We start from the raw sequence: 16,997 nt of genomic DNA, 5'->3' as shown, positions 1-16,997 counted from the left end.
TTTAACCAGCCACCATAAATGTTTTATTAAGTCATTTATAATGTAGATTGTATTACTTAGTAGAATGGGGACTATATGTGGTCATTCTGTTGTTAATTATTCAGAAGAGGTTCACTAGGGGGCACTATTTTCCTACAATGCAAGCTTCAACAGATGTTGGGCTTTAAAATACTATGAATTATTTCCTTCTATTTCCCACTTGGTTTATTTCAGAATAGGAGGCCTCTTTTTACACCAGAGCAAATGATTAATAGATTAAATATGGCTCAGACCTGCCACGTACAGTTTATGTGTGTGTGTATATATCATAATTCCTCTAGAGGAAAATATACTTGAACTTTGACCCAGTCGACTCCTCGAGACCATCACTTTCAATTGAAACACAAAATGTCTCGTTTTCAATCACTCGACAACACACACATTTCTGTACTGTGGATTAATGATCAACAAAATGAGAATACATTAAAAAAAGGATATAAAGCTGGTACATTTGAATCTCAGAGAAACTAAACGGATAACGGCATAGAACGTCTGTACAGCACTGAAAAACACTACTTAAAAAAAAAAACTGAACTGTATTGCTGAACCTCGTCTTCTTTAATATTAGCATCACAAGGGTATCAATGTATTATAAAACATAATAGATGGGCCTCTTTATTGAGTTACAAGAAAAACAATTCCATCTCGGGTTTATAAATTACTCTACCTTCAGTCTCGTAATTTATGACGTCACAGAAACCTTGGATGAAATTATTTTCCTTTAACTAACTGAAGCCCCTCTACTATTCTCTCTCTCTCTCTCTCCCCCATATATATATATATATATATATATATATATATATATATATATATATATATATATATATACACACACACACTGTATATATTATATATAATATATATATATATATATATATACACACACACACATACACACTGTATATATTATATATAATATATATACATATATATATATATATACATATATATATATATATATATATATATATATATATATATATAATATATATATATATATATATATATATATATATATATATACACACACACACACACACATACATATACTCACACACACACACACAGACTAACTTCACTATAACAACCCCTTCTTATAACAAACACCCATTTAACGATCCCAACAGCAAGAACCGATTTTTCAATGCAAATTAGCCCTATTAGAACGATCATGTACATGATCAACCGGGATACAATGATCACAGTACTGACTGACAGTGAACTTTCTCCACTTTCAAGTGTGTTATTTTCTCAGTGAAAACAAAGACCATGGTTGACGAATTCAAAAGATAACGCTAATTCAAAGATGACCTATTGTAGTACCAGTCATGCATGATGAATGCAATCGTTGCCTGTCCGTCATCTTCACACAAACTGCAACCAGGCAACGGGTGTGAGGAGCAATCTACGCTGGATAGTTTTTTTCAAGAGAAAGGACATGTAATTACTGTATTCAGCATGTAAGCGTACATTCTACCCTTTTTCATTTCTTTACCGTTTTCTTTTAAAACATACCTGCACAGGGGGAAATTAGTGTTGGTGTAATTTATATGTGGAAACAGGTTTGTTTTGTGTGCTTTTTGGAGTTATGTTTGATCAAATGATTGTTTATAGACAGGTGCTTGACTGAGACTTGTGCCTGCTAGGTTTGGTTGAGAGGAAGGGCAGCGAGTGATTGGCTGTGCTGGTCCTCAATCAGGTGTAGCAGGTTCCTGGAGCGGGACGCCTCGTTCAGTAAGGCTAGCGCTCCCCCTGTGTGGCACCTTTTATTTGTAGTTTTACTGTACTGTGTTTTATTTTGCCCTTTGTACAGTCTTCTGTATGTGTCCTTTGTGCATTACTGTCGTTGGTAGCGTCACATGACCCATTTGTTTACTTTCTGTTTTGTGTTTAATAAATCCTGCGCGCCTGTGCCGGCCTTTCAACTCCAACTCCCATGTCTCTCTGTCTTGCAATGCGGTTACCCACACAAGTGACACGAGTACCTTGTCACAATACTGTTTAAATTCTGATCAATGTGAAGGAATCTTCATAAAAGTACGATATACTGATGTTCAATTCAAATTTGTCGTTTTGTCATTATTCTGATACAGAAAAATGCGAAACCATATTATAGTGAACACCCTGATATAACAAACATTTCTCCAGGTCCCATGGGGGTTCGTTATAGTGAAGTTAGCCTGTAATATATTACAGCTGGGTTATATACAAACCGTTTTCTGACTCTCCCCTTCTTTTTTCTTCAGATTGAAGATTAACTGAAAAAGATCTTTCAGATCAACAACCAGAGGCTCTGCCTGTAGAGAAACAAGAAATTGTTTTTTTGGTTACTGTCAAACCACTATAAAACAGTACCTGAACATGTTAAATGAAAAAAAATAAAAACACACACAACAGCAGCCAGTCAGCTGTGTACTTCCTCCACCAGGGCTGTGTTTCTACCTGCCCCGCTGTTGAGTAGACCTTGCCGACTGCCTCGGACTGTCCACCTCAGTGCTTTGGGCCTTCAAAAAGCAGTGTGTTCTCCCCTTTTTCTTTTTCACCTGTGTGTCTCCCCTGGTGTATGCTGCACACTGACCAGGTTAGGGGAGCCACCGTTGCATTAGCTGCCCCCCGGTGCTTCGGTACCTCGGTGCACGCTCAGCCCTAGGTGCGCAAAAGCACTTAGACTTTGTAAATGAAGCCCATTCTGTTCAAATGTTTATTTATTTATGTCACTTCGATTATAGTATGTCTGTGTATAAAACGCATAGCTTTGGTTGCGTACATGCATTTCAGTTGTACAGTTTTGTATGTACATGTCATACCTGTATATACACACACACGCATTTATTTTCAAATATTTGTTTTCTTCATTTCATTTTACTTCGGTACTCGGTATGCACAGTGTCTAGTACCTCGGTGTGTATAGTGCCCTCTGCCTGTAGACGGTGCTCCAGTTCGCTGTAGGCTATGTGCTGCCCTGGTTGTATGACTGCATGTAGTCCAGGCTAGACACCCTTGTCCAGTTGCTGTGATCGAGCCTGTGTTCAAAAGCTCTCCCTCGAGTTCCAGCAATAAAAACTGCAGGGGAAGCCAGTTTGCCACTTCCCTGGAATCAGAAACTCTGCTTCTGTGAAGTCAGCTATAAACGCTGCACAACTGCGCTGTTTAATCTTTTTCTTTTCAACAGCCTACATTGCTTTGTGATCGTAGTCTGCTTTTCTAACCTTACAGCACATGCTGTTTTGTGTTTTTTTCCTCTGCTATTGCAGCTAAAAAAAAAATAAAAAGGAGACGCGTGATCCTCCACCGGGCCCCGGCTCTGCCGCGCCCCGATGTTGAGTTGACTCTGCTGGATTGTCTCAGCCCGCCCTCTCGGTGATCTTAAATTCATTCCACCCGCGTTGCCGTGGTGTTTGTTCTATTTACCCTCTCAGCTTTGCTGTTGTGTGCGGGATTCCTGCACTGGGACCCAGCTCGGCTGCGCCCCACTGTTGAGTTGAATCCGTCGGTTTATTTCAGTCCGCCTACTTGGCGAGCTTGGTTTAAAAATAAATAAATAAATAAATAATAAATTTTTTACAGCTCACCCGCCTGGCGTGGTGACTGTTTTTTCCCTATAGCTGAACTGCTGTGTGTGTGAGCCTCACACAGTTCTGATCCCCACTGCCCCACATGATGACCCCAAGCAGCCCCCACAACGGGCTCAGCCTCAGCAGCCCCAGCAGGATTGCGGCTCAGGCGCACTTGCACCTCAGACACTTAAGTGCTCGCCACTCTACACACCGGTTGTGCACACCATCACATTCTCCAGTCTGTCCGGTCGGGTGACTGGTTTACTACTGTGGACTTAAAGGACACGTATTCAGATTCCTATTTGTCACGCACACAGGAAACATCTGTGCTTCACTTTTCAAGGAAGCGTCTTTAGCCCCCCGCACAGTTTCAAAGTGCGTAGATGCCATCCTAGCCCCTTGCGGCTGCAGGGGATCAGGGTGTTGAATTATCTGGGCGATTGGTTGCGCTATCCTGGGTCTCACCCTCAACAATGCCAAAAGCCATTTAATTCTGGTGCAAAGTACGGTTTACCTGGTACTCTGACTGGCCTCCCTTACAATGCAAGCCTCTCTGTCAGACAACAGAGTGGCTGCCATTCAAAATTGCCTAGCCCTGATTCAACAGGGGCCAATAGTACTTTTGGTGTGGTGTCAGGGGTTGCTGGGTCTGATGGTCGCGGCTTCATCAGCCCTCCAGCTGGGGTTACTCCATATGCGCCCACTTCAGGCGTGGCTCAATGCTTTCCGGATACATCCCAAATGCGACACACACCGTCGGCTGACCGTGTCTCGCGTATGCTGGGAAGCCCAGCGCTGGTGGAGGCGAGCCTCTCACATGCGCGAAAGTGTAAGGATGGGGGTAATCCACTGCCGTCAGGTGGTGACGACGGATGCATTTGGGGTGCAGTCTGGGCCGGCAGTGGAGACCACGGGTACTAGTCAGGCCGTTGGACATCCCTGCACATAAATGCGCTGGAGTTGCTAGCGGCCTTCCTAGAGAAGGTGACAGTTCTCCTAGTGGCTCCCCCGGTGGCAAAAAGCACTCTCTGACTTCTGGAAATAGGCAGGTTATGGGTCTGACCCTCAACAGGACCACCGGTTATCCCTTGGGCTATCTGACACGATCATGGGAACGTTGCAGAACACTAGGGCAGGCTCCACTAGGTCGTTATATGCCTATAAGTGGATATACTTTCAGGACTGGTGTCTGACTATGCATCTTGCCCTATGCCAGTTATCTTGCAGTTTCTGCAAGAACTGCTGGATGCTGGTAGGTCACCTTCTACTTTGAAGGTGTATCTGGCGGCCATTTCTGTGTGCCATGCCCCCGTTGATTCTGTACTTCCAGGTGCGCATTTCTTGGCGACCTGTTTTCTCAAGGGTGCTCAGTGATTACGCCCTGCACAGAGGGACGTTCTCCCTGAATGGAGCCTTGATATTGTGCTGGAGGCTCTCACGGCCCCGTTCGAGCCCATACACTCCAGACAGTTGAAGTATCTGTCTATGAAGACAGCCTTCCGCACAGGTCTGTGGACACAGTCTCGACTGCGTATGAGAATGCCTGGGCGGGTAGCCGCACACTCTACCAGAGGATTAGCTACATCTCTGGACCTTCTTCAGAGGGACTTCGCTGTCCGATATTTGTACTTCGGCTAGCTGTGCTACGCCGCATGCTTTCTTCCTTGCCTTCATTATGCACAAGGGTCCTTGAGGTTGCACGCTCTCACCACTAGCCCTTGGGTTATGCGGTTCTGATGCGTTCCTCATCTGCTGCTGTTCCTTCTCCCTCGCGACTGCTCTGGTATACTTTCCCAAAAGTAATGTTGGTGGTCGTCTTCGAATTGAAAGGGAACGTTAGGGTACTTACCGTAACCTTGGTTCCCTGAAAGAGAAGGCGACCACCAACCAGCGAGGTTGCATCAGTCACTCTCACGGGTTCAATGCAAATGAGAAAATGGTCTCCGCGGGTTGACTGTTTAATCCCTCGGTAGGCGTGTCCGAGGACATCACCCTATCGGCAGCTCTGACATAAAATGCTCAGTGAATACCTTACCTGTGGCAGGCATATCCCAAAAGTAATATTGGTGGTCGTCTTCTCTTTCATTGAACCAGGGTTACGGTAAGTAACCCAACGTTTTCTGATATACTTACACACACACACACACACACACACAACGTACCTGCTGGGATGTCTTTATAGCAAAAAACTGATGCTGTCCCTCTGCACCACAAACGTAACCAAACGCTCTGTTGTCCGTAACATCACGAGCAATAAACGAAATCTTATTGACCGGCTGTTCATGCTCTATTACCTTTAAAAGTGGAGAGAGAACACATGGTTTTAGCATTGTGTCACCAAAAAAATATATTGCAAACGTCTGTGTTTTAAACTATAATACGGATCTCAGGTGAAGATGCTTCACTTGTCACTGTAAATGACCTTACAAAAGCAGCTTGGTCACCACCATCATATACACTCCATATATTGTTAATACTATTACTTCAGTATTATTTTATATATTGTTATGATTGCATTAGTGATAAGCTCTCTCTAGCTGATCTTTTAAGAAAAGTATTTAGTGAAATAAATGAACAAAAATACATTTTTTAAATATGTTGACCCAGCTTTATCATGAAACTTGGTACATTTTTAAGCTTGGTTTAATATTGTAGAGAGCAACTCGCTTGCAGACTCACCCCTGTTTTCTCATCAATGATTTTAATACCAGACAAGGAAATGTTCACCCAGATTTTCTGTTTGTGCTGACCCTGGGAGCGAGCAGCAATAGCCATGCCCTACAAAACAAAGAACACAACATTGCCATCATGTTAAATGTGTAATATAGAAAGAAGAAAGAATAGGTTTGCTCTTACAGGTATGCCTAGCCATTTTGTGTTTCAATGTAAGGAATATTACGTAGGTTCAATTGTAACCTCCGTTTTACAAAGAATGTTTTGGCAACATTAAACTGATGTTGAACTTTAAAACAAACATAACTAGGTGGTATCTTTGTATTCCTAACATGAAATACTAAAATCATGAACAGTGAAATCATTGGCTTGAACACTATGGTTTCCCAGTTGTGTGTTAATTGTTTTGTTAGTTCAATATTAGTATCCAGATCTATGGCACCGACAGTGTGTGCTTGAGTAGAAACAATTCACAATGATGTACCACTTAGCTACTTTCATCCATCTTGCTTTGTAACAAGACTGTATTGAGGTGATGTCAAACAATAACCTTCATTTATAGAACATTAATATTTACACTATGGACGCAAATTGATCAAGAAGATAAAGTCAACACAACCACATGAAACAAAAACATTGGATACAGTTCAATTAATTACAAAAAGGGTTTACACATGCACTACCTTTAGCTTCATCATGGAATCCTGGCTCATTTTATCACCTCTTGCTTCAGGGACATCATCCACACCGATCAGCTTGGCCTTATACCTGACTCCGTCACCTTTGAATCGAGCCAGCAAGAACTCATCTGTCTTCTCCGGACCTAACAGAAAAAAACAAGCATGAATAGGCATCACATCATTGTGTATTGCAACCGGACGGACTGCATTTGATTTGCAAAAATCCTCATAAATAGCGAACAGCAACAAGAGTGTTACTAACATACACATTATTTAAATGTAACATGGTTTCAATTTAGAAATAGTATTTGGTTACTGGGTACGTAACAGGTAAGAAATAGCCGACTGATGTATGTGGGGCACAATGTCTACTGTGTTCCCAATTGGCACAAGGACAATGTTGATGTTACTCACACCAAACATGTGCCTTGAACAAAAACATCTTGTTTTGGCCACCCATGCATACAGTTGGTGGAAGATTGACTTGACTCACATTACTTTGTCTAACATTTTGCTGACTAACATACTGAATAACTAGCGTTCCATATTTCCAGTTTATTCCTAATTGTACTGAAAACGTACAGGATTTTTATTTATTTATTTACACTTTTTTTTTTTTTTTTTAAACTGAACCTCGGTTTTTATTGATTTATACCCAATTTTTAGTCTACTACTACTAGTATTTTCCCAGTTCTATTTTCTAGGGCATACACAATATTTGGATAAATATTTTATTTTGGCTCCGATGTTGTAATAAGCAGCCCTACACTGACCTAGGATACAGCAGGTACGTTTAGATGTCAGAGGATCAAATAACATTCAAACGTCACATTGGTTCTCTGTTGCTTCACAAACACATTATAAGAACATAAGATCTCATCAAGCAGCTTCTTGAAGGATCCCAGGGTGTCAGCTTCAAAAACATTACTGGGGAGTTGGTTCCATACCCTCACAATTCTCTGTGTAAAAAAGTGCCTCCTATTTTCTGTTCTGAATGCCCCTTTATCTAATCTCAATTTGTGACCCTGGTCCTTGTTTCTTTTTTCAGGTCAAAAAAGTCCCCTGGGTCGACATTGTCTATACCTTTTATCACCTGATTCTGTTGGCCAATGGACAATCAAAGTCCGATTATTGTGGCAAGTGCTGGGCGTAGTAACTAGCTTGATCAAAAACTAAATTGAAATACTTACACAAAAATATAATATTTTCAGTGGATGAGGAATGGGGAGAAAACATAATTCGTTTCTGAATATTCAAAAGCCAAATAGCAGAAGTGGGCAAGATGAGGCAGAGGATGCATTGTTGCAAATACTGCTGCATTGAGGTACATGTTCGCGCCAACAGAATAAACGTATTGAAAGCAAGCGACACATTAAACTAAAACAAGAAAGTCAGATACAAGCAATTTATTTCTGCGGCTTTTACACGCTCTTTAACAAATGACTTATGAGTTTGTCAGAGCTCTGCTTTGCAGGACAGCCACTGTTTATTGCAGTGGGGTGTGGTGACTTTGTGCGACAGTATCCATCACAGCATCTAAAACACTGCCCAACACGACAATCTTAATAAAATATTTGACAGGAAATGATGACGCTATACACAGAATCTATCCCATCCACATTTTCCACCTGTACGCATGCGCAATTTCGATTGAGTGTATTTCCACTCCGATATATAGGTGACTCCGATATATAGGTAGCACAATGTCTCTGCTTTTTTTAGAAGCATAAATGCTCTGGTCAACATAAATAGTAATCACAATACTCATACTTTGACGGTTTGTGTTATTTATTACCGCGTCTACATTTTAGTAACAGCATTAGAAAAATGAAGGAAGTAGTACAAGGCGACAGAAAGTTATACAGAGTCCCTTTGGATCATTTTTATGCTAGCTTCAATTGAAATTTTTTTTTTTTTTATCATAGTTGGTTATTATAGTTTTATCTTGAGATTAATGTTTTTGATACTGTAAACAGTTTAAATGGCACACAATTATGCTGAGGTGGGAAGTAAATGGTAACATGATGAACATTTACAGTGCAGACTATTTTGTATTATTTATAAATGACTTTGCCAAATAGAAAGCTAATACGAGTGTTTCTAAATAGATTACTAAATACTGTTTTTTAATTCTGTGCATGCAAAGACATGTAATTACGTTTTAAGAATGAAGCCTACTATTTGGCATTCTGTCTTAAACCGTCAGTTTGTCAGTCCCACACTGTTGTGAAAAACGATATATTAAATAAACAGGGAAAAAAGAAATGTTAAATCAGATTATTTTGCCTTTTATTTAAACTGTGGTACCATTCAGTGAGCGAAAATTTTAAAAGGGTACTTTAGCTGAAACCTCCCGACAGATGGGGTACAGCTCCAAAAAAAGGTTGAAAACCCCTGCTTTAGTTGATAAACTTATAGAACTTATTGATGGAACTATCCAGTGATTTCTGATGAGTCTCCCGATGACTTGGACTGTCCTGTACATTTTCTTTTTATGATTTCAAGGCAAATAAACCTGGCTTGTTTTGTGCTGAAGTCACATTCATACCTACCACAGAAACTATCTCTGTCAGCACAGTGACTGTCCAAACATTCGCAAAGCATCAGCTAACTTAGGAAAATGTGGCTTCAACTTGCACAGATTCTGCTTCATCATACATGGCAAACTTTGCCAGGGACATTAAACTTAAATCAGAAAACTAGAACTGCTACGCATCATATACGCACTCCACATGTGGAATACTGAGAATTTTATTTCCCAATTTTTACCAATGTTTGAATTAAACTATTTTTTTACCGATTTTATCCCTATTTTTAACAGTATTTGTAAAATTTGTTTAGATAAAAACCGAAAATGTGTAACGCTATGAATAACAGACAAACACGATTTTTTAAATCCCACTTTAATGGCTCTGATGTAACTGGCTACCTTACTACTGTACTTTCAGGCACATTAGTGTACAAAAATGAGCAAAGGCCCCACAAAGCTTTAAATCTTTCTTGGAAAACTCATTCAACTGACCAGGAGGTCTATGGTCTATAGTACTGTACAATGCACACAGTAATGCTGCAAGTCCACAAAGCATTACCTGCAAGACTCTAGGGGATCTACATTAATTCTGCTGGCATGAGAAATTAATTATGGGCATGCTCTAACACTGCTACAATTAAAAGCCAGCCCTCAAATGCAAAACCATGACAGGTAGAAATCCCCACACGACAGGACATGCCCCAAAACATCGAGACTGAAAACATGAGCTCAAATACTGCAATTCCCAATATTGTAAGATGTGATTGTGCTTATGCTGCTGTTTCTGAATGGAATTTTTCAAGAACACAAATAAATAAATAAATAAACAAATACATAAATAAAATAAAAAAGAGCTGCAGTTGTTGCTGTTGTACTCTCTGGAATGCTCTTGTCATGGCTGAATAATAAATCGCTGTACCGTGCAAGCATATTGTCTACGTAGAGCTGTTAGCTGGATGTCACTGCAAATAAGAATGCATACTGTGATGTTAACCTTTTTGAAATAATAATTTCTGATAACGGACGACAGCGTGAACAGCTTAAATTCTATATTTGTATCTGTCCCAGTTAGTAGCCTTTGTTGACAGGAGGACAGAATTTAAACCTTTGTCTATGAAATACCACTAAAGGGACTCCCACTTAATTTGAATTTTTTCGTAGCAACCCTCCAATGCAAGTCATGATGTAATGAAAGCAACTGAAGCCAAGAGGTAGCAGTGTCACAAATTACCAGCAACTGCAGCCAAGTTAGCCTCAGCCCTTTCCAACATCACGGAATACTCAACTACACAGAACGAAAGAGTTCAATGATGAAAACCACCAGAGCCTTTGGGCAACTTATCTGGCAAAGTCACCCAAAAACACTAGATTGAACTAAAATTAAGAGCATAGGAGACAAAAGAAACTGAATTTCATCAATTTTAGTAGGAATTGTAAAGTAACTCATGGTTCAGACACTGCTGCACGCTGTTTTAAGTGCCAACACTTATAGACTGTTGAACCAAGCACAGATTGAGAGTCACTTATTCCCTCTGCTTTACTGTTCTCATTATTCACAAATGTGTGTGCAGCACAGTGTATTGAGTGTGTATGCTCCATTCTAAAGAGGCCCTTTTGCTGTGGTCAGAAAAGGCATGACCTACTTATTGCACATGCATAATGTGAGCAACATTGGCAAACATATAAATTGTGTCACAGACATGAAAAAAAAACAGCTTCCACAATTTGGCAACGATGAGAAGTCTGGGATGTACATTTTTTTCTAAAATGCTCACAAGAAATGTTGCTGGAAATGTTGGTAATTGTTTGCACTTTAAGTGTTCAGACCAAGAAACATTTCTTCAAGGGTAACCTTGTTCAGATTTTCTTTCAGTCCTTACATCCTGGTGACTTTTTAAAAATGTTTAGCACCCTATGGCATTGACAGAGCTCTCAAAATCATGTCTAAACTCTCAGTACTCTTCAACACTTTTGCCCTAGAGAATGTAAGAAAACTATATTTGCTGTATCTGCTAATAGAGTAAAATTTGTCCAGGGGGACTTTGGAATACCTAATGTATTGAGAGTTTAGGCATGATCCTTAGAGCCCTATGCAGGCCTGTGGCAAGCTGGCCTGAGCGGTGACGTCAGACCCGGAAAAAACACACAGCACTGCGAGTGAAAGGAAGGGATGAAAGGAATCCACAGCAGATGGGGGTAAAGGAAAGCACTACGACACATTTATTCAATAAACAGAAAATAAAAGGTTGAACAACACAAAAACACTTTGTAAAATAAAATGGCACAGTATCCCAAACAAACAAACAAAACGAAACAGACACTAACAAACAGGGGACAAACGCTAAATAAACAAGTATCGTGCGGATCTAATTCAGCACATATAGCAACTGTAATTATTATTATTTTAAAGCTTACTCTCGACTTTCTCCCCACACTGAACACCCAACCACGAGTGAGTGAAATGTGCCTCTTTTATGCAGCTGTACCGAGACTCGATTCCTAATCAATCATTCAGTTGGAATCTCGGTACATCTGCACGTGAACTAATTGTGCTCCCCGGGCTTCCATACTAATGCTCACTTTAATCTGCATGTGGAGTGATTGTGCAATCCCTGTGCCTAAATACAATTATACATTTTAAAACACTTGTGCTACACAGACCCATTTATATCCCTTGCACCATTATCTATACACCAACATTAACACACTACATGCAACATATAACACATAACACACACATGGGCGGAGCACACTGCCACAAGGACACAGATGTGCTTTAAACTTAAGTTTTAAAAAATGTCACCAGGATGTGATGACCAAGACAGAAATTTCAAAAGGCTAGTTTCCCAGACCCCGATGAACACTAATCTTGGACTACCTTACCCAAGTTAACAATGGGTAATAGAAGACTAGTACCAATTGGAGGCTGTGAAACCAGCCATGAAAGTACAACATAAAAGTGCAGAATAATTACAACCTATGAAAATTGTACTGTCAGTGCGTACAGCACAGAAAGTTCAGCCAACTAAAACCTAGTAGTTTTAAATTCTATTGCATGCATAATTTAATGACACAGAGCAGACCAGTAAAAGGGAACATTGTTTTCCGTGTAACTTTGCCAAAAAAATTAATCTGCCTTTAAACTACAGAGCAGCACTGTGGTGTCTCTGAGTGTGTGGCTCATTCACCACACACTAGTCACATTCCAGTCACAGATAGAGCAACAGACACGGTATACAAAGTACAGCTGTGTAGACTGTTGACTTTACAGTATGAATCTAAACAATGTTAAATTTAGAAACAGGATTTTTTTTTTAAATAAACAGAAAGCTTACTGCAGTTGTCTGTCAAATTCCAATGGTTCTCAGTTAGGGTAATTATATTTTAGTTTCTTTTAATTTGTGCATCTTGACTCAAACAGCCTTTAAAAAAATGACAACCCTCAGAAATGGGTATATAGTACAAGGACGACAAGCATTTATAAATAAAATAAAAGCCACTGGAGCCACCAACAGACTGTCTTTAGCACTCCTCAGTTCATTAAATAGCTAGAAGTCCTAGCAGAGAGCAATTCCTGCATGTTCTGGGTGAAGCGCATTGGCACAGTGTGGGGTAGGCCTGGAGCTGTGTCCACAATTGAAATTATTTGCGTGTACTGTAGATACAGTAAACCCCTCTCTGGTCACCAAATTCCTCACCAACTACTTCCAAATATTTAAATACAAGAAAGAACCATGGAACTGTCTCGTCAGCAAATCCCAAGTAAACAAGTTTTATGGCTTGACCCGAGTGTAAAATGTTGGTATATATTTAAGCGCAACTACAGGGTGCATTGAGTGTACACGGACAGAACAGTCCTTTGAGTGGATAAAATCTGAGACAGTGTTTAAAGGTTTTTATATTAGCAAGTGAGACAGTTGTCTCCAAGTACACAATGATGTGTTCTCTAGTAATAGCTCTTGTATGATAAGGGCTTTGGTTTTTCCTGGACATACAGATTTAAAGTCAATAGCAGAAAGAATCCCCGTCATATAATCCACCTTTACTGTATGATCCTGGCAAGTGTATTATTATTTAAAAGACTGGTATTCATAGGAAACATTTTAATTCATCAAAACAAACGTTAAGGCCCTGATTGTCACTTTCCTGCAGTCCCACAAATGTTAATCCATGTAATAAAAAGAGAGACCATATCTGACCTTTTGTACTACAGAATCTCAATAAACCCAGACATGAACTTTGGTTCTGGTATGTGGCTGCTGTTAGTAATTTATTTGTCTGTTAGACACCATTTTTGAGTGCTTGTGTGGCTGTGTAAACCTGACAATTGATCTGTTGTGTATCAATGATTTCAACATGTTTGAAAAGATTTTACTCACAAATCAAGTCCTCCGGCGGGTTCCACAGAGCACAAGTTGTTGCAAATTTCTAAAACTAGCCAATGCCTTGCGATCATATTTGATTAAAGTTAACACAACCATGACAAATTTGTAACAGAGTAATGTCAAGGTTGCTGATCAAGCGACACTCTAAATGGCACAATAACTTAATCTTTTCTTTTTTCATGTGGGTGAGTAAGTAACAGAAGGCTCTGGGTGAAACCGAATCGAGGAGCTGAACACATCATCCATTTCTGTATTGCATGTAATGCTGAGAGTAAATAGAAGTAGCATGAACAGCAGCTATGACTCATTGCAAAACTATTAATACAATTTGTGTTTATGCTGCTTCTGTGCCATGAAACAGGTTGTCAAGAAAAGGTCACAATCACATGATTTCTCAAGACCAGGAAAAAGAAAAAAACAACTTCATACAAAAAGGTAAGGGAGGGTTAAAAACTACAATGTAGAAGGTATTCATAGTTATCTTTTATGGTTTAAAATTCTGTGTACATATGGAATTTTAGAGCAGTTACTGTGTGCGAGCAAGAAAAACTAAACAAGTGACATGCATGTTCAAGTTATGATTTTTTCTTTTCTCTATGCTGTTAAGGTGTGGACTATAAATTCAAACTTCAGGCAGTATTTGGTTGTTCTACAACTGCAGCAACACAAAGCACACACAATAAAGTACTGTAGCTGCTCACTGGTGCACCCCAGCTCAAAGTGATCTGTGTTTCTAGGTCAAGTTCAAAAATAAATCCTGACAAATACATTGCACAATATTTAAATGCATGTGTATCATATATAAAAGTTTATTAATAATAGAGTTCTCTCTTTACCTTTCTTTTTTTCTTTCTTTGACGGAGTCTTCACAGGGGCCACGTCGGCCTGGTTGGTTATGTTTGTCTCTACCTCTGTTGACATGATTGGAGGCCAGCCTCACAAACTCCACAGAAACGTCTAAACGGAAAGCACCTCCTATACAGTTAGGTTCAAAGCAGCGACTCTCAGCAGTGACACATACTCAACACAACCTGTGGAGAGAAAAGGGGCACAGTTATGTGTGCAGGCATTTCACATTGAATAATCCGCTACAAAACACGGATGTATATCAGACTAACCTTGCAGCACTGGAATCCTACCAAAAGGTCACTAAAATGTCATTAGGTACCAGTTGTAAGCATCTGAGGTTATTTCTTACATGCCTGCTTTGATACAAGGATCTCCTTCAAAGGTGACTGAGGTTCAAGTGGACGGGACAAATGCTGGACAAAATCTTGCTGCAGCTAAAATTAAAAGGTCAAACCACCCATGAAATAAAGGGTTTTGCTGGCTTATGTTCGAGTGCAACTATAAAAAGATGCAGGCTTATACAAATATAGGTTAGGCCAACAATTTAGGCCAACAATTTTTTTTTACAAAAACTGAGTATAAATCTCTACAGGTACAGTCAATCCAAAATGTTCCTTTGTTGTGGCAAAACCCTAGATTTGCAATTTTTTTATTCAGTTTTTAGCAGTTATTACTCTCAATATCTTCTCCCACATTGTATGTATGCTTTACTGCTGGCACAATTTAGAGCCGTTGTTTCCAGTAAGAGCTGCGTTCTTGGAACTCAAGTAAACGTATTACCAAAAATGAACTAAATCATTTTGAATGGTATGAAAGACAGGCTGAAGAAGAATGGAAGATAAACAACCTAAGAAATGTGTTGGATACAGAAATCGAGGGAGCTGTCTGGTGAGTCATGAGCAGTTTCCAGCTCAGCAGCCACATTGCAAAAAGAAGTTACCGCCTTCCCATATCTTTACGTATCCTCATCACAACAGTCATTGTTCATTAGTGCATAATAGGTCTGGTTTATCCACAGTAAATGCAAGTCTGCAACACACCAGCTCTACAAATAAACTACATACACATTCATTTATTATTATTATTGTTATTATTACTATTATGAGGTGGTTAAGCTGGACCAAGAAAAAAAAAAAATACTATTACATTCTAAAGACAACTACTTGTTGTCTACTCAGGGAAGTTATTTGTTTTCTGTAAATTGTATGGGATTGTGCTGAATACCCAGCAAGAGGCCAGTAAATATTTACTCCAATCCCCAACTGGTTGCTGGTCACCGGCAGTTGCAGAAATCTTCAGCAGAGAAGGTACTTAAATGTAGTGCTAGCTTACAATGCCAATTTAAACACTACATTTAATTTTAGCCCAATGGGTATACAAGTAAATTACCTCATTAACACGACACCCTTCAACTAGTCAAGCATGTAATTGGGGAAAAAAACACCTACATTAAGGGACTCTATTAATAGAAACTGTTAGGAAAAAGCCGAGCGTAAAGAGCAACAGCTGTTACTCTCTTATGGAAACAGCTTCGGGTCAGTCAAATAAGAATCTGAATATAGAGAATAGCAGCAAGTCCTACAGTATCTAATGCAGTCATGTGAGTGCTGCACCCTGACCGGTTTTCACACACTGACGCAAGCTGCCACTGTACAACACTGCTCAAACTGGAATTAAACCTTCAAAAAAATAAAAAATAAAAAAATAAAAAATAAAAGCAACACACTGGACCATATCAGAGGCAGAGCTTTCCAACAATAAGCCCCTAAGCAATGCTTTTTCTACCACAGCGTGGTTGTTAAATCAACAGTGATTCATTTCCCATTTGCTCTGACAGAACTTTTAGTCACCAAGTATCACAAAATACAGTGCATTCCATTATTCCCGCTAAAAATGGGTAGCTTAAATAATACATTCTGTGGCCTTCAAGAAAAACTATTTAAGACAACTCAGATATTGCAGTCTTTCCCAGACATTAAAAATCACATACTGTATAGAACAGACTTTACAATTTATATTATGTTGATTCTTCAACACTTGCAGTACCATCCAAGAAAATTCTTAATCCGATCTAAACGATCTTGAAATTATTATTATAATTAAGACTCAGGGCACTAAATGTCAGTCTGCTGTACACGGGTATAGTTTACCCTCAGCATTTCATTTGGATTTTAAACTTACCACCAAGGAGTCTTCCAGCTGCTCCAGTTCTGTAGTGACTGAGGGAAAGAACTAGTTTTCAGAGCAAAGGTAGGAATGTGTTCAAAGGTTGAGCTAGTAAAAA

The 16,997-nt window shown here is 39.6% G+C and overlaps 1 protein-coding gene across 6 annotated transcripts in view; it reads right to left on the bottom strand.

Moving 5' to 3' along the window:
- The window catches only part of LOC117409370 (disabled homolog 2-like), a 57,128-nt gene that overhangs the window by 10,418 nt on the left and 29,713 nt on the right, over positions 1-16,997 (bottom strand). For 5 of the 6 annotated variants that reach the window (XM_034015314.3, XM_034015313.3, XM_034015317.3 and 2 more), the window contains 5 exons: positions 14,701-14,895; positions 6,953-7,092; positions 6,276-6,374; positions 5,759-5,890; positions 2,253-2,336 (listed from right to left, as the gene is read on the bottom strand). In XM_034015314.3, the coding sequence (XP_033871205.2) occupies positions 2,253-2,336; positions 5,759-5,890; positions 6,276-6,374; positions 6,953-7,092; positions 14,701-14,785 (540 nt within the window). In that variant the 5' untranslated portion in view covers positions 14,786-14,895. Of the gene's footprint in view, positions 1-2,252; positions 2,337-5,758; positions 5,891-6,275; positions 6,375-6,952; positions 7,093-14,700; positions 14,896-16,894; positions 16,995-16,997 lie in introns of those variants that run through there. The other variant, XM_034015315.3, reaches the window with a different exon arrangement.

Source organism: Acipenser ruthenus, chromosome 2 (assembly GCF_902713425.1).
Source record: "Acipenser ruthenus chromosome 2, fAciRut3.2 maternal haplotype, whole genome shotgun sequence".
NCBI lineage: Eukaryota > Metazoa > Chordata > Actinopteri > Acipenseriformes > Acipenseridae > Acipenser > Acipenser ruthenus.
Note: the sequence above shows the minus strand (reverse complement) of the source record. Positions and strands in the feature narration are given on the sequence as shown.